Genomic DNA, 19,970 nt, shown 5'->3' with positions numbered 1-19,970 from the left:
TCGATGGGTCATTCATGCTAAAGGGAGCTAGAGCTGGGGTGGTTCTGACCTCAACCAATGGTGACATCCTCAAGTATGTCATTCATATATATTTTCCAGCCACTAATAACACTGCTGAATATGAGGGCCTCTTGTCCGGAATGCGAGCAGCCTCCACACATGGGATTAAATGACTGTTAGCGATAGGGGACTCACTATTAGTCATAAACCAGGTGCAAAAGGTGTTTCAATGCTCTGACCTGACAATGGTGGCATATCTTGCCGAAGTGAGAAAACTAGAGCGACACTTTATCGGCTTTGAGGTCAAGCACGTCCCTCGCAAGGAAAACTTCCTAGCTGATGAGCTGGCCCGTCTAGCTTCTTCTAAAAAACCTGTTCCAGTCAGAGTTTTGAAGAAAGACTCTCACGACCATCCACTGTGGCCTCGGGCAAAGGTGAAGGGGATGTTTTGCTCAAAAATGGAGCACCCGAGGTAACACCTTAGGAGGCAACGCCTCCTTCAGTGCCGTCGACCTCGTGCAGCCATCATGTGGTCACCCTGCTTAGTTCAAGTATAACCTGGATGGATCAGATCTTGGACTACCTTCAGAATCATGCAGTCCCTGACGATGATGCGTCGGCAGAAAAGGTCTCACAGTGAGCCCGCAGATACTCCCTGGTGGAGGGATGCCTCTACCGCTGAGGGAGCAATAGCCTCTTACTGAAATGCATCACTCAGGAAGAGGGGAGCACAATTCTCTCTAATATCCACGGAGGCATATGTGGTAGCCACGCTTCATACTGTACCTAGTCGGAAAAGCATTCCGGCAAGGATTCTATTGGCCCACTGCCCTCCAGGATGCTCGTGAGCTGGTGAAACGGTGCGAGTCACGTTAGTACCATGGCTGAAATACCAACCTATCAACCCAGGCACTATAAACTGTACCACTCTCTTGGCCTTTCGCTGTTTGGGGGCTTGATATTGGGTGGACAAACTCCCCATAGTACTCTGGTCGCTATGGACAACCCCTAGCTAGGTCATGGCCGAAACCCCTTTCTTCTTGGTCTTTGGCCGGAAGCCATGCTCCCCTCTGAAATCGCCCTCTAGTCACCCCGAGTCAACAACTACTCGGACGACGACCAAGTGGCACGACGAGAGGATGACAGAAACCTGATCGAAGAGTTCCATGATTGTGCTCGGATTCGAGCCACCTGGTATCAGCAGAGCCTCAGATGCTACCACAACCGAAGGGTACAACAATGAACACTGGTCATAGGTGACCTCATCCTTAGGCAAAATCAGAATAAGGCCGATCGGAATAAACTCTCCCCCAAATGGGAGGGACCCTACAAAGTGGTCGATGTCACCCAACCTGGTGTGGCCAAGTTAGCAATGGAGGACGGTTGTGAATTACACAACTCCTGGAACATCACCTTGTTGTGCAAGTTCTATGTGTAGGGGCACTCGAAAACGGGCTTGTTTTCTCCATTTTGTAGGACCTTCCGGACGAGTGTGGACAGAGACCCTAGAACAGTGCGAAGCCCCATCCCATATACTCACGAGGGTACTAGCAGCTGGAAATATGACAACAAGGCCACAAGTCCTCACTCGGGCCGAGCACTGGTTGCCACCAACGGACTTGTCAAGCTATTGCCGTTCTAAAAGCCAAGAACCTCATTAGCGAGCAGGATGGGACAAGTAGAGCCAATTCTCCGCATCAACACCGGCAAAGTTTTCCCCAAAAAACCCAAAGCAGTGGTCTAGGCCAATCCATCAGAAAAACTGTGGGACTCCGTTTTTGTCCTCCGACCATCAGCAAGGCCCTGGAAGGAGGACAGGTTAAAGATGGGCGCCATAAAACCCTAGCAATTTCCATTCATGAGGAGGATAGGTTAAAAGCCAACTAGTTACACCTGATCGGGCTAGTTATCCCAATACTTACCTGCCCTATCCTCCCTAACTCTAGTAACTAGCGCAAGGTTGGCATATAAAGCCCACTGGACTCTCGCCTCTATCTGCCACTGAACGAGTCAAGGAACATCTTATACTCCTCCCTGGGACAACAGCTTACCACTCTGGGGACCGAACGACGACTAGCGTAAGGGCCAGGGTGTGCGGCCAACACAAAGGCCCTGCTGGTGCTGATGACCAGACCCAGCACGCCCTGAAGACCTCACTTCCACTTCTCCATCTCTTCCTCTTCATCGATCTCCTTCTCCAAAAGGTCCCAATCGATCCCCTCCTCGCCATCAGAAATATCGATGACATCAGCCAGGGGATCCACCCGGGCAACTTTCTGTAGAACGGCATAAGCTTGATGGTCGTGGGCGCCAATCGGGCAAGCATCGTCTTCGATCTTGCGATTGCAGCCACGACAAAAGCCTCGTCTGGAAGCATCGCAATAGGCAGATCCTAGGTGGGAGGTAAATCCCCCTCCACCGGTTCATCCAAAATCACCAACCTCCCCGGCGATGAAGCAAGGGAATACGACATGGCCTCGGGGTCTGCCTACATGACAAAGTCGAATATAGGACGAGATGAGGACCTGGGTTCTTGGTGCAAGAAGCTTGAGGATAAGAACGAAGGCAAGGGGATGACTCGAAGAGCCCTCTAACATCCATCCTTTAAAGGACCACACAACACCACAACCCACAGCATTCAAACCGCTCGAAACCTGAACCAAGAGTCCTTCAGGACCAACAACAACCAATGACTCAATCTCTCTCTTCCACTTGGACATTTAAAAACATCACCACGTGATATGGAGCTCAAAGCTAAACTTTGAGAACAGACGGTGTCAATGACCACTCCCTAGGCGAACTACATTTTGCCCGAGGCCCAAGTGGTGAGATTAGGGCCAGGCCGCGATCACGGGAAAGTTTGGAGGCTACTGTTGATGTATTGAGTAAAGGGGTACCCCGGCTAACAGGCCCCACAAAGGATGTAAACAACCAGGGGAACATGCCTCCTAAAAAACTGATCGGTCGCGCGACCACGGTAGGGTTACCGCACCCAATGCAAGGCCTCTAGTGACCAATCTCGCTATGCCTTCACATAAACCCGCGACCAGCCCCAATGGTCACGGGACCGGATTAGATGCAACCAATCCAAAATGCCTTTATTGGCACCTGCTCGAATGTTTCTCTTCACCAGGCACCGACTCCGGCGGATAAAGTCTTGGGCAGTGCAGGGGGTATTGTCCCGTCCCGTAGCATTAAAGGCTACGGAGTGAGACTTTACAGACCAACGCAGTGCCGCACAATAGATGGGACGTTGTCAGCCACCCGACAGGGCAAGTGGACGGGGACGGGGTACAGAGAGGCAAGTGGACGGGGACGACGCAGAGAGGCAAGTGGACAGGGACGACACAGAGAGGCAAGCAGATAGGGATGGTGTAGAAGGGCATCGTTCCGTCCCGTAGCATTAAATGCGGTGAGGTAGGGCTCTACAGGCTAAGCACGACGGTGCATGGCAGCATGACATACAATGCCGTTAGAGCAAGTTGGCATGCCTGGTCCTCCGTAATGATGATTTGAGTTAGATATTAGAATTAGCAGGGGCCATCTGCGCAGGGCCCATATGTAAGTTCTCCCCTCCCTACTATATAAGGGGATGGGGCCCCCGTCTGTATGGTAGAGAAATCAATTCTGGCAAACTGCTAGAATCATCTGTAACCAAGTAAGATCTATGATAACACAAACCCAGGACATAGGGTTGTTATCCTCTAGGAGATCCGAACTTGTATAACCCCTTGTGTCCCCGAATCCACCATCTACACATAGACACACCTAGTCCCTGAAACACCCTTCACGCACTCACTGTCCAGCATACCCTGGAGTCACTGTTAGGGATTTACCCCCGACAAACACCTTTATTGGGTCCACTAGGTTTCTACTTGTCATATGACCAATAGAATTATAAACTGTCGTGAATGTGAAGTCCTGATAAACAAATGAGTAAGCATCCACTTATGTTTTGGGCAGTAATACATTCTTTGTTGATTACACCTTGAGGGACTTGCAAATATAAGGTGTATCTTTCTCCGTTGAATATTCAACTTTGTAGAAATCTAAGTAAAGGAGATGTAGCAAAAATGCAAAGTTGCATATATGGCAATTTTAGGAATGACTGAGCATTTGTATTGTGGTTGGGCTATGGTGACATTGAGGCCACGAACCCCATGTGGGATAATCAGTACCATCCAATGCAAGTTCAAAAAATTCAGAAATGTTAGCCATGTACTGCATGAGATGATCATATATTCATTGAATTTACTATGAGAGTCAATTGAGTAGAATGATTGCACAATATTTTATAGTCAAGGTGATACTTGATTATAGATTATCTCTTCTATAAAGAACATTGTTAATGTTTTTGGACTCCATTCGTGAGGGAATATGTGATGTGTTAATCATTGCTAAAAACATAGGTTCCATGTAATAAATGATAGAAGGAATTCACCAAAATATTGAGAAAACTTGAGGTTTAAACAATTTAGAATTCAAGATGAGTCTTGAATTGACATATGCAAAATTTTGTAAAGTCGAGATGGGTCTTGAATTACAAGTAATGTAGACCTCGTATTGGATAGGTGATAAAATCGCTGCTAATATCGAGGGTGAACGATAGTCACTGTCAAGAAATAGTCTTATCATTATGTAGCAGTAGTTAATACATTTAAGTAGACACCAAAATAGTATGTACCTCACAGTAATGGGTGAGAAACTCACCGCTATCGGCATAGTCTGAAAATGACATAGTCGCAGTAGATGCATTAGTCTCCACTTTCTTGTGTTATGCTAGTAGAAATATTGGGTCATCATGTTGAAGGTAGACACCATGTCGGGAGAACATGATGCACACTCATAGTAGTGGGTGAGAAACTCGCTGCTATAAGCATAGTCTGACATAGTTGCAATAGATGCATTAGTCTCTATTTCCATGTGCTATCCCAATATTAATGGAGCAAATAAGGCTTAAATAATACATGAAGGCGGAATCTTTTGAATTGCAATTATCTGCAATCATGAAATGATATGTGTAATGAAATTGCACATTATAGAATATTGCACAACATTAGTATTATTGAGGTAATATATGTTTGATTCCTGATGACTTGATTGTCTGAAAATAAAATGCATGTTATTGGGAATGCAAGAAAGCATACACATAGAACACAACATAATTTCAGAAACCGTAAGGTCTTGAATGTGAATTTATATGAGGTAAACTCAAGTTAGTGCAATAGTACATATCACGATACAATTTTTGAGGACCTGTAAGTCTGAAATGAATATTTACATGAGGTAAATATTGTGAATCATAATTTATCTTAAACATGAGGGCTTAAATAATAAATGTAGTAAACCTGTAGCACTATTTAAATGGTCGACGCTGCAATTACCGAAAAACCCAGGTTTTTTTGTGAAATGGTAACATAGCCGTCCATTGCCTATGTTGCATAATTGTGACCGTCAAGCACGAGTTCATCGAACTCTTTGCCCACCATTGTATCCTACGTGGATTCGATCATAGATTTAATTAATTTACCGTGGGAAAATTAAAAATCATTATGATATTGTTGTAATATGATGCAAAATTTGTAATATCAAGATAAGTCTTGAATTACATAGTATATACCTCAATTATGTAGCTAACATATTGGAGATAGTAACCAGAATTGATGTAGATCTCACAGTAGTAGAAGGTATAATCTGACATATTTCAGTACATGCTTATGTTCCTATTATATTGTGTTATGCTAAGTACAATATTTGAAAGAGCACATTAAAGATATTCACCATGTCCATATGACATGATGTAGACCTCACAGTAGTGAAAGCATAATCTTTAAATGTGTAGTAGATGTCTTGTTTCCACTACCTTGTGTTTCTGAAATATTACTACAAATAATTTTGCATGTAATTCTGCTTGAATTAAGTGCTTTGGACATGTGAGTATATTGGGCTTAATTAAGGTGAATTTAGAATGTAAATTTTGCAATAAATAAACTTAATTGTAAAATTCAAAGGAGTGGGCCGTCAACCTAAAGATAGGCATGATAACGTGTTACTAAGTAATTGTAGAGAGACAACGAAGTAGAGTGTATAAAAACTCTTGTTATTGATTTATGAGGTGTTTATATATTTATACATGATAAAATGACATGTCTATTAGGGAGACACTCATTTTCAATAGACACAACTCTAGGTAGTTGATAGTGTAATTGATCACATGGTTAAACATCCAAAGGGTATCTGTTTAATAGAGATGTTTATTCGCAACAATAATATTATATTGCTAAGGAGACAACATGACACAGTTGTCGAAGTGATGAGCAATGCTCCACATGTCAACGATGACACCACGCGTGCAGCTACACTAGAGGAACCACATCCCCTTTATTAGTGTTCGCCCGTAACCCATCAGCACCTATATCATTAGAGCAAATAGTTCGATCACACAAGCTTATGTGGGAAGAGTCCTCTAAAGTTGATTTATGCGTGAATTTATGCGTACGCAGCCTCCTATGCTCCCAGTTCCCTTTATAGAGCTCGGAGGAAAAATGCATTTACGTCATTACATATTGGTGCATCCAATGTATTGACACTTATATTTGCACGCGGTGATGGATCCACAGGGGGCAGGGGTCTCAAGCCCCTCTACCCCAGGCGTACTTAGGAGCTCTCAAGCCCCTTTTTAATTTTTAGATAAATAAGAGGAAGAAGAAGAGGAAAAAGAAGAAAAGAAAAAAGAAACGGAAGGAGAAAAAAAAAAGAACTTCTACTTTATGACTCTAGATCCATCACTGTTTACACGCGCATGTGTATCACACGTGCACATATCGACATGATGGGTGTTTTGTGTCCATGTGTTTTCAGCCAAAAATAATAATTTGCATGCTCTCGTAATTCTCTATCACTATATAACTTTATAAAGTGCACTCGAGTTTTATCATGGAAAAATTTTCATAAGGATAAGCGCAGTGGGTGGCGGCACCGCACCAAAGATGGTAGGAGTTACGTGAAAAAATGGTGGCCCAACGCATAAATTATCTCGTGTTACCAGCATCCTTTTATATGAAAAAACGGTGCAGCCCCTGCTTCTATCCTTTCTACTATCTTCGTTCTATTTATTTGACGTTTCGAACATATATACGATCTCTAATAAGCATGTTTAACTATTAGTTTTGATAACTACATCTTGGTAAAAATTAATAAAAATTAGATGATGTCAAAATATTTTTCATGACAAATTCATTATTATTATTTTCATATATCACATCCTAATAGTTTTATATGAGTGATCAAAATTTTTAAAGTTTAACTACATGTATTTTAAAATAATATCTATTAAAAACAGAATAGTATGCTGTTTGGTTCCAGTGCCATTCTTTCCCTTGACTTCATGACTTGTGTTTGATACTGCTGCCTTCTTTGCCAAGCTTGTCAATATTCGCATTCACACCTGTCAGTCTCACCTCTGTCAACCTGCAGGAGTCAAGAAACAAGGCCCCAAGCTCTGAACCCGACAAAAAGAAACCTCAGGTGTAAGGTCATCTTCAACAGTTACTCTAAAATTTCATACTCTAAAATACTATTACAGCATCCTCTATCACTATTACAGCATCCTCTATCACTATTACAGCATCCCTCATTCCTTCCATCTTCAGCAGGAACCGTATATCTCGTCCACTATTTTCTCTTTTCTGTATTAAAATGATTTTTCTCCGACCGCCTTAACCACCAAAGTAGAAATTGTTTTTAAATGTTCGCGCTGCAATGGCGATTGAATGGTACCATAAAAATTTTGTTGGACGTTAAGTAATGTTGTTTATTCAGAAATAAATATATGGTTTTCCGTAGGGACTGTTGCATTACAAATTTTGGCAGTCATGTAGTTAAGCGGGATAAAATTTGTTGGCATGATATTTTTTCGACCTTGTAGATCACTCGGCTTGCAGAGGAAGCATCCTGACTAGTGGCTTCCCGGGGAAGGAAGTACGGTGGCTTCCCTCAAAAGGCTGAGCATGTCACTATATATAAGAGGCAGGGGTAGTCTAACATATGCAAGCCACCCAAATGGATCCTCATGTAGCCTGGAAGGAGTACTTGAGAAAGATGTGTTTCTCCTACAATGACTCTTTCGATAAGGAAGATGATATGTTCATAGAGACTATGAGAGCATGGCAAGCCGAGTCAGAGGAATCGGAGAGGCGACTTTGGGGCGGTTCAGTGCCCAGTCGGAAGCGCATCCACCGTTATCGGCTGGAGGGCCATATGAGGTTGTACAACGACTACTTTGCTGATCCCCCCGTGTACCCCGACTACATTTTCCGTCACCAGTATTGTTACAAACTGTAACTCTGCACATTCAGAAGTGATATGTGTTGATGTATGTGTGCTGTGCGTAATGATGTATGTTGTTGCAGGTTCCGGATGAAACGTAATCTTTTCCTCAAGATTGTTGGGGTGGTTGAGGAGAAGGACACGTGGTTTCAATAGAGGAGGAATGCTATAGGCGAGCTAGGGCTATCCGCTTTGCACAAAGTGACTGCGGCATTTCGTATGCTAGCATACGATGCGCCGACCGATTCTCTAGATGAGTGCCTCCGTCTAGGGGAGAGCACCATCATTGAGAGCATGAGACATTTCGTCCGTTCTTTCATCGAAGTGTTCAGCAATGAGTACCTCCGTTCTCCGAATGATGAGGACACTACTCGTTTGCTTGCTATCAATGCGCGTAGAGGGTTTCCAGGGATGCTGGGAAGCATTGATTGTATGCATTGGAGGTGGAAGAACTGTTCGACGGCTTGGGAAAGTTCTTTTACCGGACATGTCAACGCTCCGACGATCATTCTCGAGGCGGTTGCATCGCAGGACCTATGGATATGGCATGCCTTTTTCGGCATGCTTGGTTCGCTAAACGACATTAATGTTCTACACCGATCACATCTCCTCGATGACCTTGCCGCAGGCGAGGCCCCAAAGGTTCACTACAGCATTAATGGGAACCATTACACCATGGGCTACTACCTCGCCGACGGCATATATCTGGAATGGGCCACGTTTGTGAAGCCCATTCAATCGCCTGTTGGCAGGAAGCGGCAACATTTCGTGCTATAGCAGGCGGCTGCACGCAAGAATGTGGAGCGCGCCTTCGGAGTCCTGCAGTCCCGGTTTCCCATAGTCAGGGGGGCAACGAGGTTATGGGATGAGGAAACCCTTTGCTCCATCATGAATGCCTGCATTATCATGCACAACATGATAATCGAAGACGAGCGATAGGATGATGAAGTCGAGTACGTGTACGAGGGTACTGGTGAGGACATGCAGCCATCACACAATTTAACCCCTCCCTTGATGGTGTTGAGCCAACGGTACAACGCTATTTGAAGCAAGCATAGCCATCAGCACCTCCGGGACGATCTAGTTGAACATCTTTGACAGATACACGGGGGTTACTGCTAGCGGTCTCATCTAGTTTTATGTTAACATTAGCTTTGCTTGATTTGAGGAGTGCGTTCTGCATTGTATGGTTGCTGCTTTCTAAGTGCGTGTCATGTAATGTTGTCAACGAATGGAAATAATATGAATTGGTCAAGATCGGTTGGCTGGGAAAAAAGTCCCCGTGGGAACTTAACATACCACACTGTCAAACAAACATGCATGAACACATAATATAGCGTCCAAATTGTGAACCAAATTCATAATGTACTCATACATCAAGAAGAAGGACCAGAGGAGGCGCGCCTTGCTGCAATAATACTCTGCCGGAGGCTTTTGTAGTACTCTTTCTGCTCTTCATCCATTTGTGAAAGATCCATGTTCATTATGACCATCTCCTCCTTTACCTTATCCAGTTGCATGCGCTCGACATTCATCATCTCAGTGAACCTCTCCACCCTATCCTTCTCGATCCTTTCTTTCAAGGAGAATTGTCAGTCAAATATCTCCTTCATGGGGGCCGAACCTGAGTTGGACGACGTTGAACCACGTGTAACTTCCTTGGACCGAGTCCTCCCAGGAGGCCGTTTTGGTCGTGGTGTGGCGTTGGATGCAAGGGCCTCCGCTTCATCTACTCCTGGCGATGACTACACATTCTGCGTGGACATGGGGCTACCGGGGCTGCCGGCATCGGACGTCTTCTGCTTCGTGCACGAGGACTCGGACTGCCACTTCAGATGATGTCTTAATTCCCGCCAACAAGGAAGCAACGTGATCTCTTTGTGCTCCACGGCCTGGAACATCTTGTATGCCTCCACGATCTGCCATAAGTTAGGCATGAATGTCATAACAATAAGAAAGCAAGATCTGCAACTAATCACAACCCCAAAAACATCATACCGTCTCCCCCTCGGTGGTCCCGCTCCTCCTAGAACGCATGGCCCGAGCATAGTGACCGCAGAACTTCTGCATCATACCATTGATGAAGGTCCACCTCCCCTGTAGCGACTTCTTATTGCGGGTAGAAGGGAAGTCTTTGTTCTAGTGGAAGTACGACTCAATCCTCTGCCAAAAAGCTCCTACACTCTGGTTTAACCCCACCATGGGATCCATGCTCACGTTAAGCCATGAAGCCACAAGCAGTAGATCTTCCTTCATGGAGTAGCTCTGCCCACGGCCACCCCCAGTTGCCATCTCTGCCAATGCTTCTTGAGACTGGACCTGAGCCACATGAGGCTGTGTGCCGATTATGCCTTCTTGGGTGGTCGGCACAACGTCATCCCAAGGGATTGCATCGTCGTCCCCACGAAGGAAGTCTGCATACTCCATGGAGATCCTGCACATTAGCAAATAAGCACTCACATACACAATGTATTGAACAACTTCAACATGTTTCCTTCCAATTAAATAAAAGGCCTTCCACCACATGTCTTATGAAACATTATTGAAAAACCAGTTGACAGTACACACAAATATAGGGTTCGGCTTAGTCGCCTCGCTAATTCACAAACAACTACAACTACTAAACCTACCCGCCTACAGCCTCCATGAACGATCCGATTCAATGGATATGTCGTCATCTGAATTAGGACACAAAACAGTTTTGGTGCTCCAGTCAGTGAGAAGGACATCATCTTCATCAATGCCCTTTGATCCCGATGCTTCCTCGTCGACTGCTAAGCTCAGGTTGTCAGCGTTACCAGAATGGTTGGGTACGCTACCACTGATCAAAGCATCTTCTACCTGAAAGACAAGCTACTCCAAGTCCTGCGCAATGCTGTCCACCTCCAGAAGTGCTCAGTTCAGATCCATGGCCGCAGGGCAGCTGTCCGTACTTCAACGCTTGAGCTACTTCCTGCGCATGGTCCTGGAGCATTGACACAAGAGCGACAAGCTCTGTGGCGTCCATCTAGAACCAGGGCATGCATGAACGACCATAGTTTCCAAAATCAGGGGAAAATGGAGTGTACCAATATGGCAACATGTACAAACAACCTCAACATCAAGCATGACCAAATAACTACCACACAATGTGAACTTCGGACATCAAGAGATGAAATTTCCTCAAATAGTCAACAAAAGCTACCAGGTATGATCTAAATACTTCCAGAACTCCAATTGCAAACAAGCTAATACTTCTTTAATTCTCCAGACCACATATCCTATAGTTTCTACCGTTCAACCAATGCAACAAACCAAATTTCCTCAATTTCTGAACATAACCTATAGTCTGTACATTTCAACCACTACAAAGAACTACAAGGTATGAGCTAACCACTTTGACAACTCCAATTGCACAACCTACAAACAACCTAGTCGGATCAAACTCCAAAGAGATTCACACAGAATTGCATAATCTAGCACGTATGACGTATCAACTGTGCAAAGTCCCAGACTACCTGAACCCCATGACCGCCATTGTGTTCTACTCAATTGCATGTTTCCATGACAACAGGCATATCAACAATGAAACAACAGGATTCACACTGCAACACGAGTTGAAGCTAAACATCATAGCCTTTCAAGTATGCCGGAAACGCCCCTGTGACTATGGCACGACACAGGACGCCATCACTTGCATTGACTACGGCAGAACGAGACCATCTCCTTCTTCACCACACATCAAAGTTATCCTTTGCACAACCACAACAACAACGACCAGGGGAGTTCGGTAAGACGGAGAAGACAACCAAGCACCCCGATTCACTGACCAACAACAAGCCACATTAATCGCTCCTCCCCCGACCTCTCCCTGTGTCCCTCTCTATCTCCCCCATCCTCCCTACGGCGACGACCATCGGCACATCAGGGATCCCAACACCCCCACCCCGGCTAACCGACGATATCTCAACGCAAGACTTACCAGAGGCTTGGCGACGTCCAGAGACCTGCTACTGCTGCACACCGATGGGGAGAAACCTGGGAGCACGGCCGCTAGATCTGCGGCCGCCCAATCCTCCGCTGCCGGGGACGATGTGTCTTCCGCCCGGTCGCCGGATTCTTCTCGCTTCCGCCGGCCACCGAGGCCGCCCGCCTCACCTCCGCATGCGCCCGCCAGCTCCCCTTCCGTCGCTCCGCGGGAAGTACAAAGACAGCCCGATTCCCCTCGCCTACAGGGAAGCGGCCGCCGCATCCCTCCGCAATATTGCCGTCTCCCAGGCCCTCTCCGCATCCCTGTTGGGGACGATACGGGCTCCGCTAGAGACCGCTCCCTCCCTCACGCCGACCCGCATCCGACGTGGATGCGGTTGGGGGAGTGGATACGGGCTCCGCTGGAGTTAGCCTAAGGAATGCTTGCTACCCAAAATCTGAACCCCAAAAGGAAACAGAAGAAGATCACACCAGATGGCAAGTACACCCTTCACCAAAGGCAGGACATCACAGCACATCGCTCTCTCCCTGCCTGCCGCTATGTAGGATCATGACCATTAGTCCATCAACCTTCCATGAAAACTCGCATGATGATTCAGATCGCTACAGCTCATGACCATGCACCAGGTCATAGGAGAGGATGATTCAGATCCTGCTGTTTACCATTTGGGTCGCAAACTTGATTCACATTATTAACTGCTGAGATCTTTGGCAACAGCTAGCCCAGATACATTGGCAAAAGGTGGGGATCGGCGTATAAATGGAAAGCTGGATTTGGCATGAATTGATCATACATGCATTCATAGTCAATGACTACTAAAGGAATTTTTTGGAATTCCAAATGGAAGGGTTTTAGAGCTGCTTTGAATGACTGCTTATTTCGTTCAGAGTAGTCAATGACTACTCAAAAATAAGTTTTTTACCATAGTTGACTTAAAACTGGTAAGCTATGTTAAGCAGATAATTGTGATCAGTACAAATCAAACTAGTAGTAATAACAGCCTCATACAGATAGGAGTACACTGCCATGAAAGTGTTCCAAATTACTTGAGAAATGGGTAAATTGAGAATATTTTTAACTATTGAATTCATATCCTTCTAGTGTTTTATTGGATGATGCCAACTCTTTTTTAGCACAGAACATGAGCAACCAAGTTGAAGGCAATGGGAGACTGACAACAACGAAATAATTAACTGCATTCAGAATTCAGATACACGAGAACAAGGTGACAAGAAAGACGGATTTTTTAATTAGTTCAATGAAGGAATAATACAAGTAAAGATGTACTACTTCACATCATCTACCAAGCCTGGCTTAAACCCTAATCAGCTGACCATGCATGACTTAATCAGAAACAAAATGAATCCCTAACAAGAGGCAGATGGGATGGCAGAGAATTGACACTAGATGAGCGACTCTAATGGAAAACCCTAGGGAGCTATAGCCTGAGGTTCAGGTCTATCTTGAAACTCTGCGCCTCCTGCGCCTGCACTTCATTCGCCGCGACGCCGTTGTCGTCGGCATTGGCACCGCCGACGACGCCGGCCCACTGGAGCCCGATCATCCCGGAGTCGAGGACGGCCGGGGCTGGGGCCCTCGACGACGCGCCGTAGCCGTAGGTGTGAGGAGCGTAGACGGGGTGGTCAGCGCCGGCGTGGCGGGCGAACCCCGCCATGGACGGAAGGCCGGCGTGCGCGTGCACGGTCCACCCATGGTGCAAGCCGTAGAACGATGCCGCCGCGGAGCTCCGACCGAGCCCGAGGAACGATGGCCTGCCGCCGGCGGAGTACGGCCAGGCGTGCGGGAACCGGAGGTGGTGCGGCGGCACGAAGGGGTCGGCGGTGGCGCCGTACAGCCCGCTCCCCGCCGCAGCGGCGGCGCGCTTGGCGAGGGAGCGCTCGCGCTTGTGCGCGTTCTGGTGGCCGCCCAGCGCCTGCGAGGTGTAGAACTTACGCTGGCAGTAGTTGCACTTGAACGAGAGCTTCTTCTCGCCACCACCGCCGCCGCCGGACGCGGTCTCCGCCTTCTCCTCCTCCGCCACCATTGCCTTCTCCTTCCCCTTGCCGACCTCCGACTCCACGGCCTTCACCTCCGGCTCCGAGCCGAGCGCGCCGAGGAGGTCGAGCTCCTGTGCCGGCGCCTCCATCTTCTCCCGCACATGCACCTCCTCATCCACATCTTCCACCTTCACCGCTCCCTCAACCTCCATGGATGCGGTCCGAGAGCTCGATCCCTTGTCCATGGATTTCGTTTCTGTTTGCACTGCAGGTGGAGTTCAAGCCGGGTTTAGGTGCCTACTTATACAAGAAGGGAGGGGTTAAATGTGGAGATAATCTCAGAGGAATGCAAGTTCACCTGCCAAATTTAGAGATCACGCGTGATAATAGGGTGTATAGGGTGTTAATGTGGTGGAGATCACGGCCTTAATGCTCACTAATAATCCATCTGATCTCTCTCTGATCTCGCCCCTATATCATATATCCTTCCTTGTCACCCTGCTCTAGATGGATGCAGGGCATGAACTGTGAAATGAATGCTTTCCTCTTGCATGGAGAGTTTGCCAACGCGTTTCAAGTTTTGAACTGGATATGTCAGGGTGGAGGGCGCATGAACTCTTGCGCGTCTTCCTTGGCTGCTTCGTCTTTGAGCTGCACATGAACTCTTTTTTTTTTCTTGCGAAAAGAAACTCTCTTTTTTCCCATTAGATGATAGATTGAACAAATGAAATTGGCGGGCTAGGAGCGGAAATGAACCGGACGAGAGATGGGTGTGGGTGTACAAAGCTTTGGAGTAGTTTCATATGGCGCTTGCATCAAGTATGTTCCTTGATAAATGAACTACAGATACTTGCAAACCAACGAAATTATGGTCTAGGTCTTCTTTTAAGGATATACTCCAAATAAGTATATGAAGGATAAATCTCCACTAGATCAAAAGATGCTTTGATACAAACTATATTCGTTTTTGAGAAGAAAAAAAGCCAAATCAGTGTCTTTCGTTTAAGAAAAAAACATTCTGAAAATCAAATGCAGAGTGAGTTCTGTTTTTCACATACACGGGATAATTAGGGGATTTTACAAAGTTAGGATCAGTAGATGTTCACCCTGTTGTGGTTAAGAAAGTACGATTCGCTTAATATTTATTCTTAATCAAAGTCTAAACGGTATTTGCCCTCTATCCCCCTAATTCAATCAATGTGTTTGTATGTAAAATCATTTTATATTCAACACATCAACCAATGGACCTGCTATTGTCTTGTTCTTAGACATAATCTTTTCGGTAGGATTTGTACCCAGACTCCATAGCCTTTTGTTTTTTTTTTGGTGGGGGGGGGGGGGGGTATTGTTTCGATGTGGTATGGCCAATATCCATCTGGATTTGATTCACTTGAATCCCTACCATGTAATAGTGAGCACATCATGAACATTAATACAATCGTGATTAATATCTTTATTCTATTTGAAGACGATTGGAATATTTGAATCTGTACTAACTTTTCATATATTAGACTCAATATTGTTCGGTAGTTTTTTTATTATGAGGCGCCCACATAATTTCTCTCATACGTGTGCATGTGTTCGCATCAAGTGTATTATTTTTTATATGATAATGTCTTGTTGGCATAATTATTTTTAGACCATTAGCACTAAAAATTTGAATATAAATGAATTAATTTTAATCTACTCTATACATGATTCAGATTAGTTGATTGCTTCAAGAGGTGCTCATAGATTCTCATGAGTGCCCCTGTGTAACATAAACATTCCTATTGGGTGAGAATGTGCCTGTGAAGATTTTGTTATATCAATCAAACTAATTATGAAATAGTGTTAGGGGTTGTTATCAAGGACCCCTTGACGGCCCTTTGGCTTAATCAGCCCGGCCTCCCAAAAGCTCGGCCTATCGAAGCCTCCGCCTTCTGAAGCCCTGGCCTTCCGGAGCCTTGCCTCCCGAAGGCTCAACCACCCAGAGGCTCGGCCTTCTGAAGTCTCGGCCTTCCGAAGCCCCGGCCTTCTGGAGCCCTGCCTCTCGAAGGCTCAGCCTCCCAAAGGCTCGGCCTTCCGAAGCCCCAGCCTTCCAGAGCCCTGCCTCCCAAAGGCTCAGCCCCCCAAAGGCTCATTCTTCCAATGCCTCCGCCTTCTGGAGCCTCGGCCTTCCAGAGCCCTGCTTCCCGAAGGCTCAGCCTTCCGGAGTCCCGCCTCCCGGAGACTCAGCCTCCCAAAGGCTCAGTCTCCCGAGGTCTCGGCCTCCCGCTGCTCGGACCGGCTTCTCGGAGGCTACTGGGTGAGTCATCAGGCCTCAGGAAAGATTGTCAAATGGGAAGCACCGATCGTACTTTGCCTGCAAGGAGGTGACCGGCACTAAATACCTAGGCTAGTGGACACCGCTCTGACACCCCGGCATGATGGAGGCTGTCCTGACACCCCTAGCAGTGCAGCGCCGGGCCGCAATTGGCGATCGGCTCGCCCCCTTCAAGGGGCAGGCACCATGATAATTACCACAGTGGATATTTATCTTCCTGATAGGGTAGAAGGTAGTTATCCGGGATAAGATCTAGTAATTCGGTCAGATCCCGAATATTTATATTGTGATAACTTGTACGCCAAGCTACGCATGACCCTATAAATAGGAGGCCATGGTCCTCTGGGCAGGTGACGGGCAAGACAGCAAAAAAGATACAAATATGAAAACACACCAAGTCACGCTGTGATACTCCTCCCAGAGTGATCCATTTTTCTACCATCAATACATTCATGGTGTTCATTCCACTTAAACTTCGTCTCCAAGCTTGAGTCTACACCTTAGAAGAAACTCTCACTGTACTTGCTGGGGAAAGATGAACTCTTGCTCCAACAGCGCGTCGTCCATGGGGACTCAAACACAAAAGTGCTAAGAGAGGTAGGATGCCACCAAAGAAGAAGACCACCCAGGCCGCATCAGTGGCGGCCGACCCCCCAGTCACGCCTGCACTGCAGTCCAGCCGGCTATACACAGCCGAGTGGAACAGGAACCTTAAGGCCACCACCGACCCAACCATAATTGCAGCTGGGGGCGATACCGAAGGGTTCTCTACCCCCAAAGACCCAGTAGCAGCAAGACGAGGCCCCTGCTACGCCCCTAGGGGTTGCAGCCGGCGCTGTTGTCAAAAACACCGTTCCGCCCGAGTCGCAATCACGCTTGGCGGCACTCCTAGCCCAGATGGAGGAACTACGGACGGCCCTACGGGCTGAACAGCAAGCTGCCCACACCTTCGTTGCTGCTCCCGGGACAGCCGGCGCATTTCTGACCCAAGCTCCACAAACAGACGAGCCCCTTGGTGCAAGGACTCGGCCCGTTCGGACCCTGGAGCCTCGGGGCTAGCGTCGTGAGGACCCCCTGCAAGACCATGACTCTCCCCTGCGGGCCGACCTACAGGCCATGCCCTTCCCAAAGGGTTTTTGGACCCCAAAGTTGCCCAAGTTTAAAGGCGATTCGGACACCAACAAGTTCACCCGATCCTACGCCCTAGCCATAAAGGCCAGCGGGGGCGGACCGGCCAGCATGGCTAAATGCTTCCCCCTCGCCCTAGAAGGGGTGGCCATACGCTGGTTCTGGGTGCTGGACCCCGGCACCATTCACACCTAGTCCGATCTCTGAGACCTCTTCCGTAGCAACTTCCAGGACACCTTCATCGAACCAGTAACCTCTGGCAAGCCAGTTCACTATTTGGCAGGGGCCAGATGAAACCCTCCGGAACTACTTTCGAAGGTTCTCCCAGACCAAAGCCTAGATTAGGGGCATATCTGACTCTTCAGTCATTGATGTCGCAACCCAGGGCCTAGCTGAAGACCCCCTATACGATCGGCTGAACCGACGCTCAATACGCATGGTAGAATTCTTCATGAGCAAGTTCGAGGAATATGCGAGGGTGGAGGAGGAAAAACTCCACCGGAGACGCTCACAAGCTAGCAAGGCTTCCCGTGCCAATTCCGAGAGACAACACTCGCAGGCCGGATCGTCACACGTCCTCGCTCCCCTAGCAAAGAGGAGCTTCGAGGAGGCCCATACTGCTAGGTCCCAAAGGGGACGACAACGACAACGCCGAAATGTCAGCAATATCAGCCCAAGCCGCTGCGGTCCGAACCAAAGCCACCCCAGGGAATCCAGTCGTGGACGCTCCGGAGGCCTCTCGGAGCGAAGCCATGCCCCAAACCAGCGTTCCGACGAAGAATCCTGGTGCATTCAACACGACATAGGACGATGACATAATACCGACAACTGCCGAACCCTCACCACCTTCCGAGAGGAGTACCTCGGGAGGCAGGAGGCGTTCACCTCAACTGATGGGGCCCCCAAGGGGTGGTCCGAAGATCGTAGGCCATCAACCAACCGACGGGTCGATCATCTCACCCTGCAGAATCCTCCACAGCGGGCCCTACCTTCACCACCCCAGTCATCCCTAGAGTGGTACAGTGACGAAGGGGCATGGAGCAAACAGATAGTCCTCGCCATTACTGGCAGAGGGAGCTCCGGTTGCACTTCAAAACGACAGTGGCGAGACTACGCACACGGGGTACACCATATCAGAGTAACTAGCATCCATTGACAGGCCCCCGACTGGGCCAACGCCCTCGTGACGTTCACCGTCGACGACTCCAAAGGGGTAAAATTTCCCCACTCCGATGCCCTAGTCATCTCAGCCAACATCGCCGAAGGCGAGATCCGAAGAATACTGGTCGATAGAGGTAGCTCGATGGACCTCCTATTCGTGCATGCCTTTGACCATCTCCGAATTTCACAAAGTCGGCTCTCACCTAGTAGCAGACCCCTCCAGGGATTCAATTTGGCCCCCCTCAACACCGTAGGACAGATAGAACTCCCGACCATCTTCGGCGAGGGCTCTACATCATGATCCGAGGTCATCACCTTCGACGTCGTGAACATACCGTACGCCTACAATGCCATCCTGGGACGGGGAACTTTGAACAGACTTGGAGTTGTACCCCATCACAATTACCTCTGCCTGAAGATGCCCAGACCCCAGGGGCTAATAACCGTCCACGGCGACTAAGACTTGGCTAGACGCATCGAGTATGGGCACCCTGCTCCACTCCCTAGTCGCCATATCCATGCTATGACACAGGAGGACTCGAAGGACCCTCCGTTGGCGCATCCCTGGCACCGCTACCCTCCAAAGCCACAACTGGAGGGGGACATAAAGCTAGTCCCCATACACCAAGACCAACTTGATCGGACATTCTGAATAGTGGCAGACCTCACCTCCGGGCAAGAAGCCCAACTTCTGGCCATCTTGCGGAGTAATCTCGACACCTTCGCATGGTCCCCGTAGGACCTCCCAGGAGTTGGCCGCAGCATCATCGAGCACTCGCTTCAGGTCAATCCAAAGGCAAGGCCCATACGCCAGGGGCTTTGCAAGCTCTCTCAAGAGCAGGCAGAAGCCACAAAGGAAGAAGTCCAGAAGCTACTGAAAGCCGGTGTTATCCGAGAGGTCATCCACTCCGATTGGCTCTCCAACACCGTCCTGGTCAAGAAACACAGTGAAAAATGGTGTATGTGCATCGATTTCACGTCATTAAACAAAGTATGCCCCCGGGATCCGTACCCCGTTCCCCGCATCGACCAGTTGGTGGATTCCACAGCTGGCTGTGAAATGCTAAGCTTCCTCGACGCC

The 19,970-nt window shown here is 47.7% G+C and overlaps 2 protein-coding genes across 2 annotated transcripts; one reads left to right on the top strand and one right to left on the bottom strand.

The window, feature by feature from the left end:
- The first annotated feature begins 8,061 nt into the window (after nt 1–8,061).
- Nucleotides 8,062–8,484, top strand: LOC133895069 (uncharacterized). Its single transcript, XM_062335269.1, has 2 exons — nt 8,062–8,324; nt 8,412–8,484. The coding sequence occupies exons 1-2, from the start codon at nt 8,062–8,064 to the stop codon at nt 8,482–8,484; spliced, it is 336 nt and encodes a 111-aa protein (XP_062191253.1).
- Nucleotides 8,485–13,736: 5,252 nt separating this feature from the next.
- Nucleotides 13,737–14,507, bottom strand: LOC133895068 (zinc finger protein GIS3-like). Its single transcript, XM_062335268.1, has 2 exons — nt 14,367–14,507; nt 13,737–14,309 (listed from the first exon to the last, which is right to left on the bottom strand). Exons 1-2 carry the CDS (start codon nt 14,505–14,507, stop codon nt 13,737–13,739), a joined length of 714 nt encoding a protein of 237 aa, XP_062191252.1.
- Between the last annotated feature and the right edge of the window lie 5,463 nt (nt 14,508–19,970).

This window comes from Phragmites australis, chromosome 16 (genome assembly GCF_958298935.1).
Source record: "Phragmites australis chromosome 16, lpPhrAust1.1, whole genome shotgun sequence".
Lineage (NCBI taxonomy): Eukaryota > Viridiplantae > Streptophyta > Magnoliopsida > Poales > Poaceae > Phragmites > Phragmites australis.
The sequence above is the reverse complement of the archived record's forward strand: the minus strand, read 5'-3'. Positions and strand labels throughout refer to the sequence as shown.

Coding starts and splice junctions, on each gene's coding strand:
- LOC133895068 (XM_062335268.1), bottom strand. CDS start 14,507: ATGGAGGTTGAGGGAGCGGTGAAGGTGGAAGATGTGGATGAGGAGGTG. Junction 14,310..14,366: donor TGAAGGCCGTGGAGTCGGAG/GTCGGCAAGGGG, acceptor GCGGAGACCGCG/TCCGGCGGCGGCGGTGGTGG.
- LOC133895069 (XM_062335269.1), top strand. CDS start 8,062: ATGGATCCTCATGTAGCCTGGAAGGAGTACTTGAGAAAGATGTGTTTC. Junction 8,325..8,411: donor GACTACATTTTCCGTCACCA/GTATTGTTACAA, acceptor ATGTTGTTGCAG/GTTCCGGATGAAACGTAATC.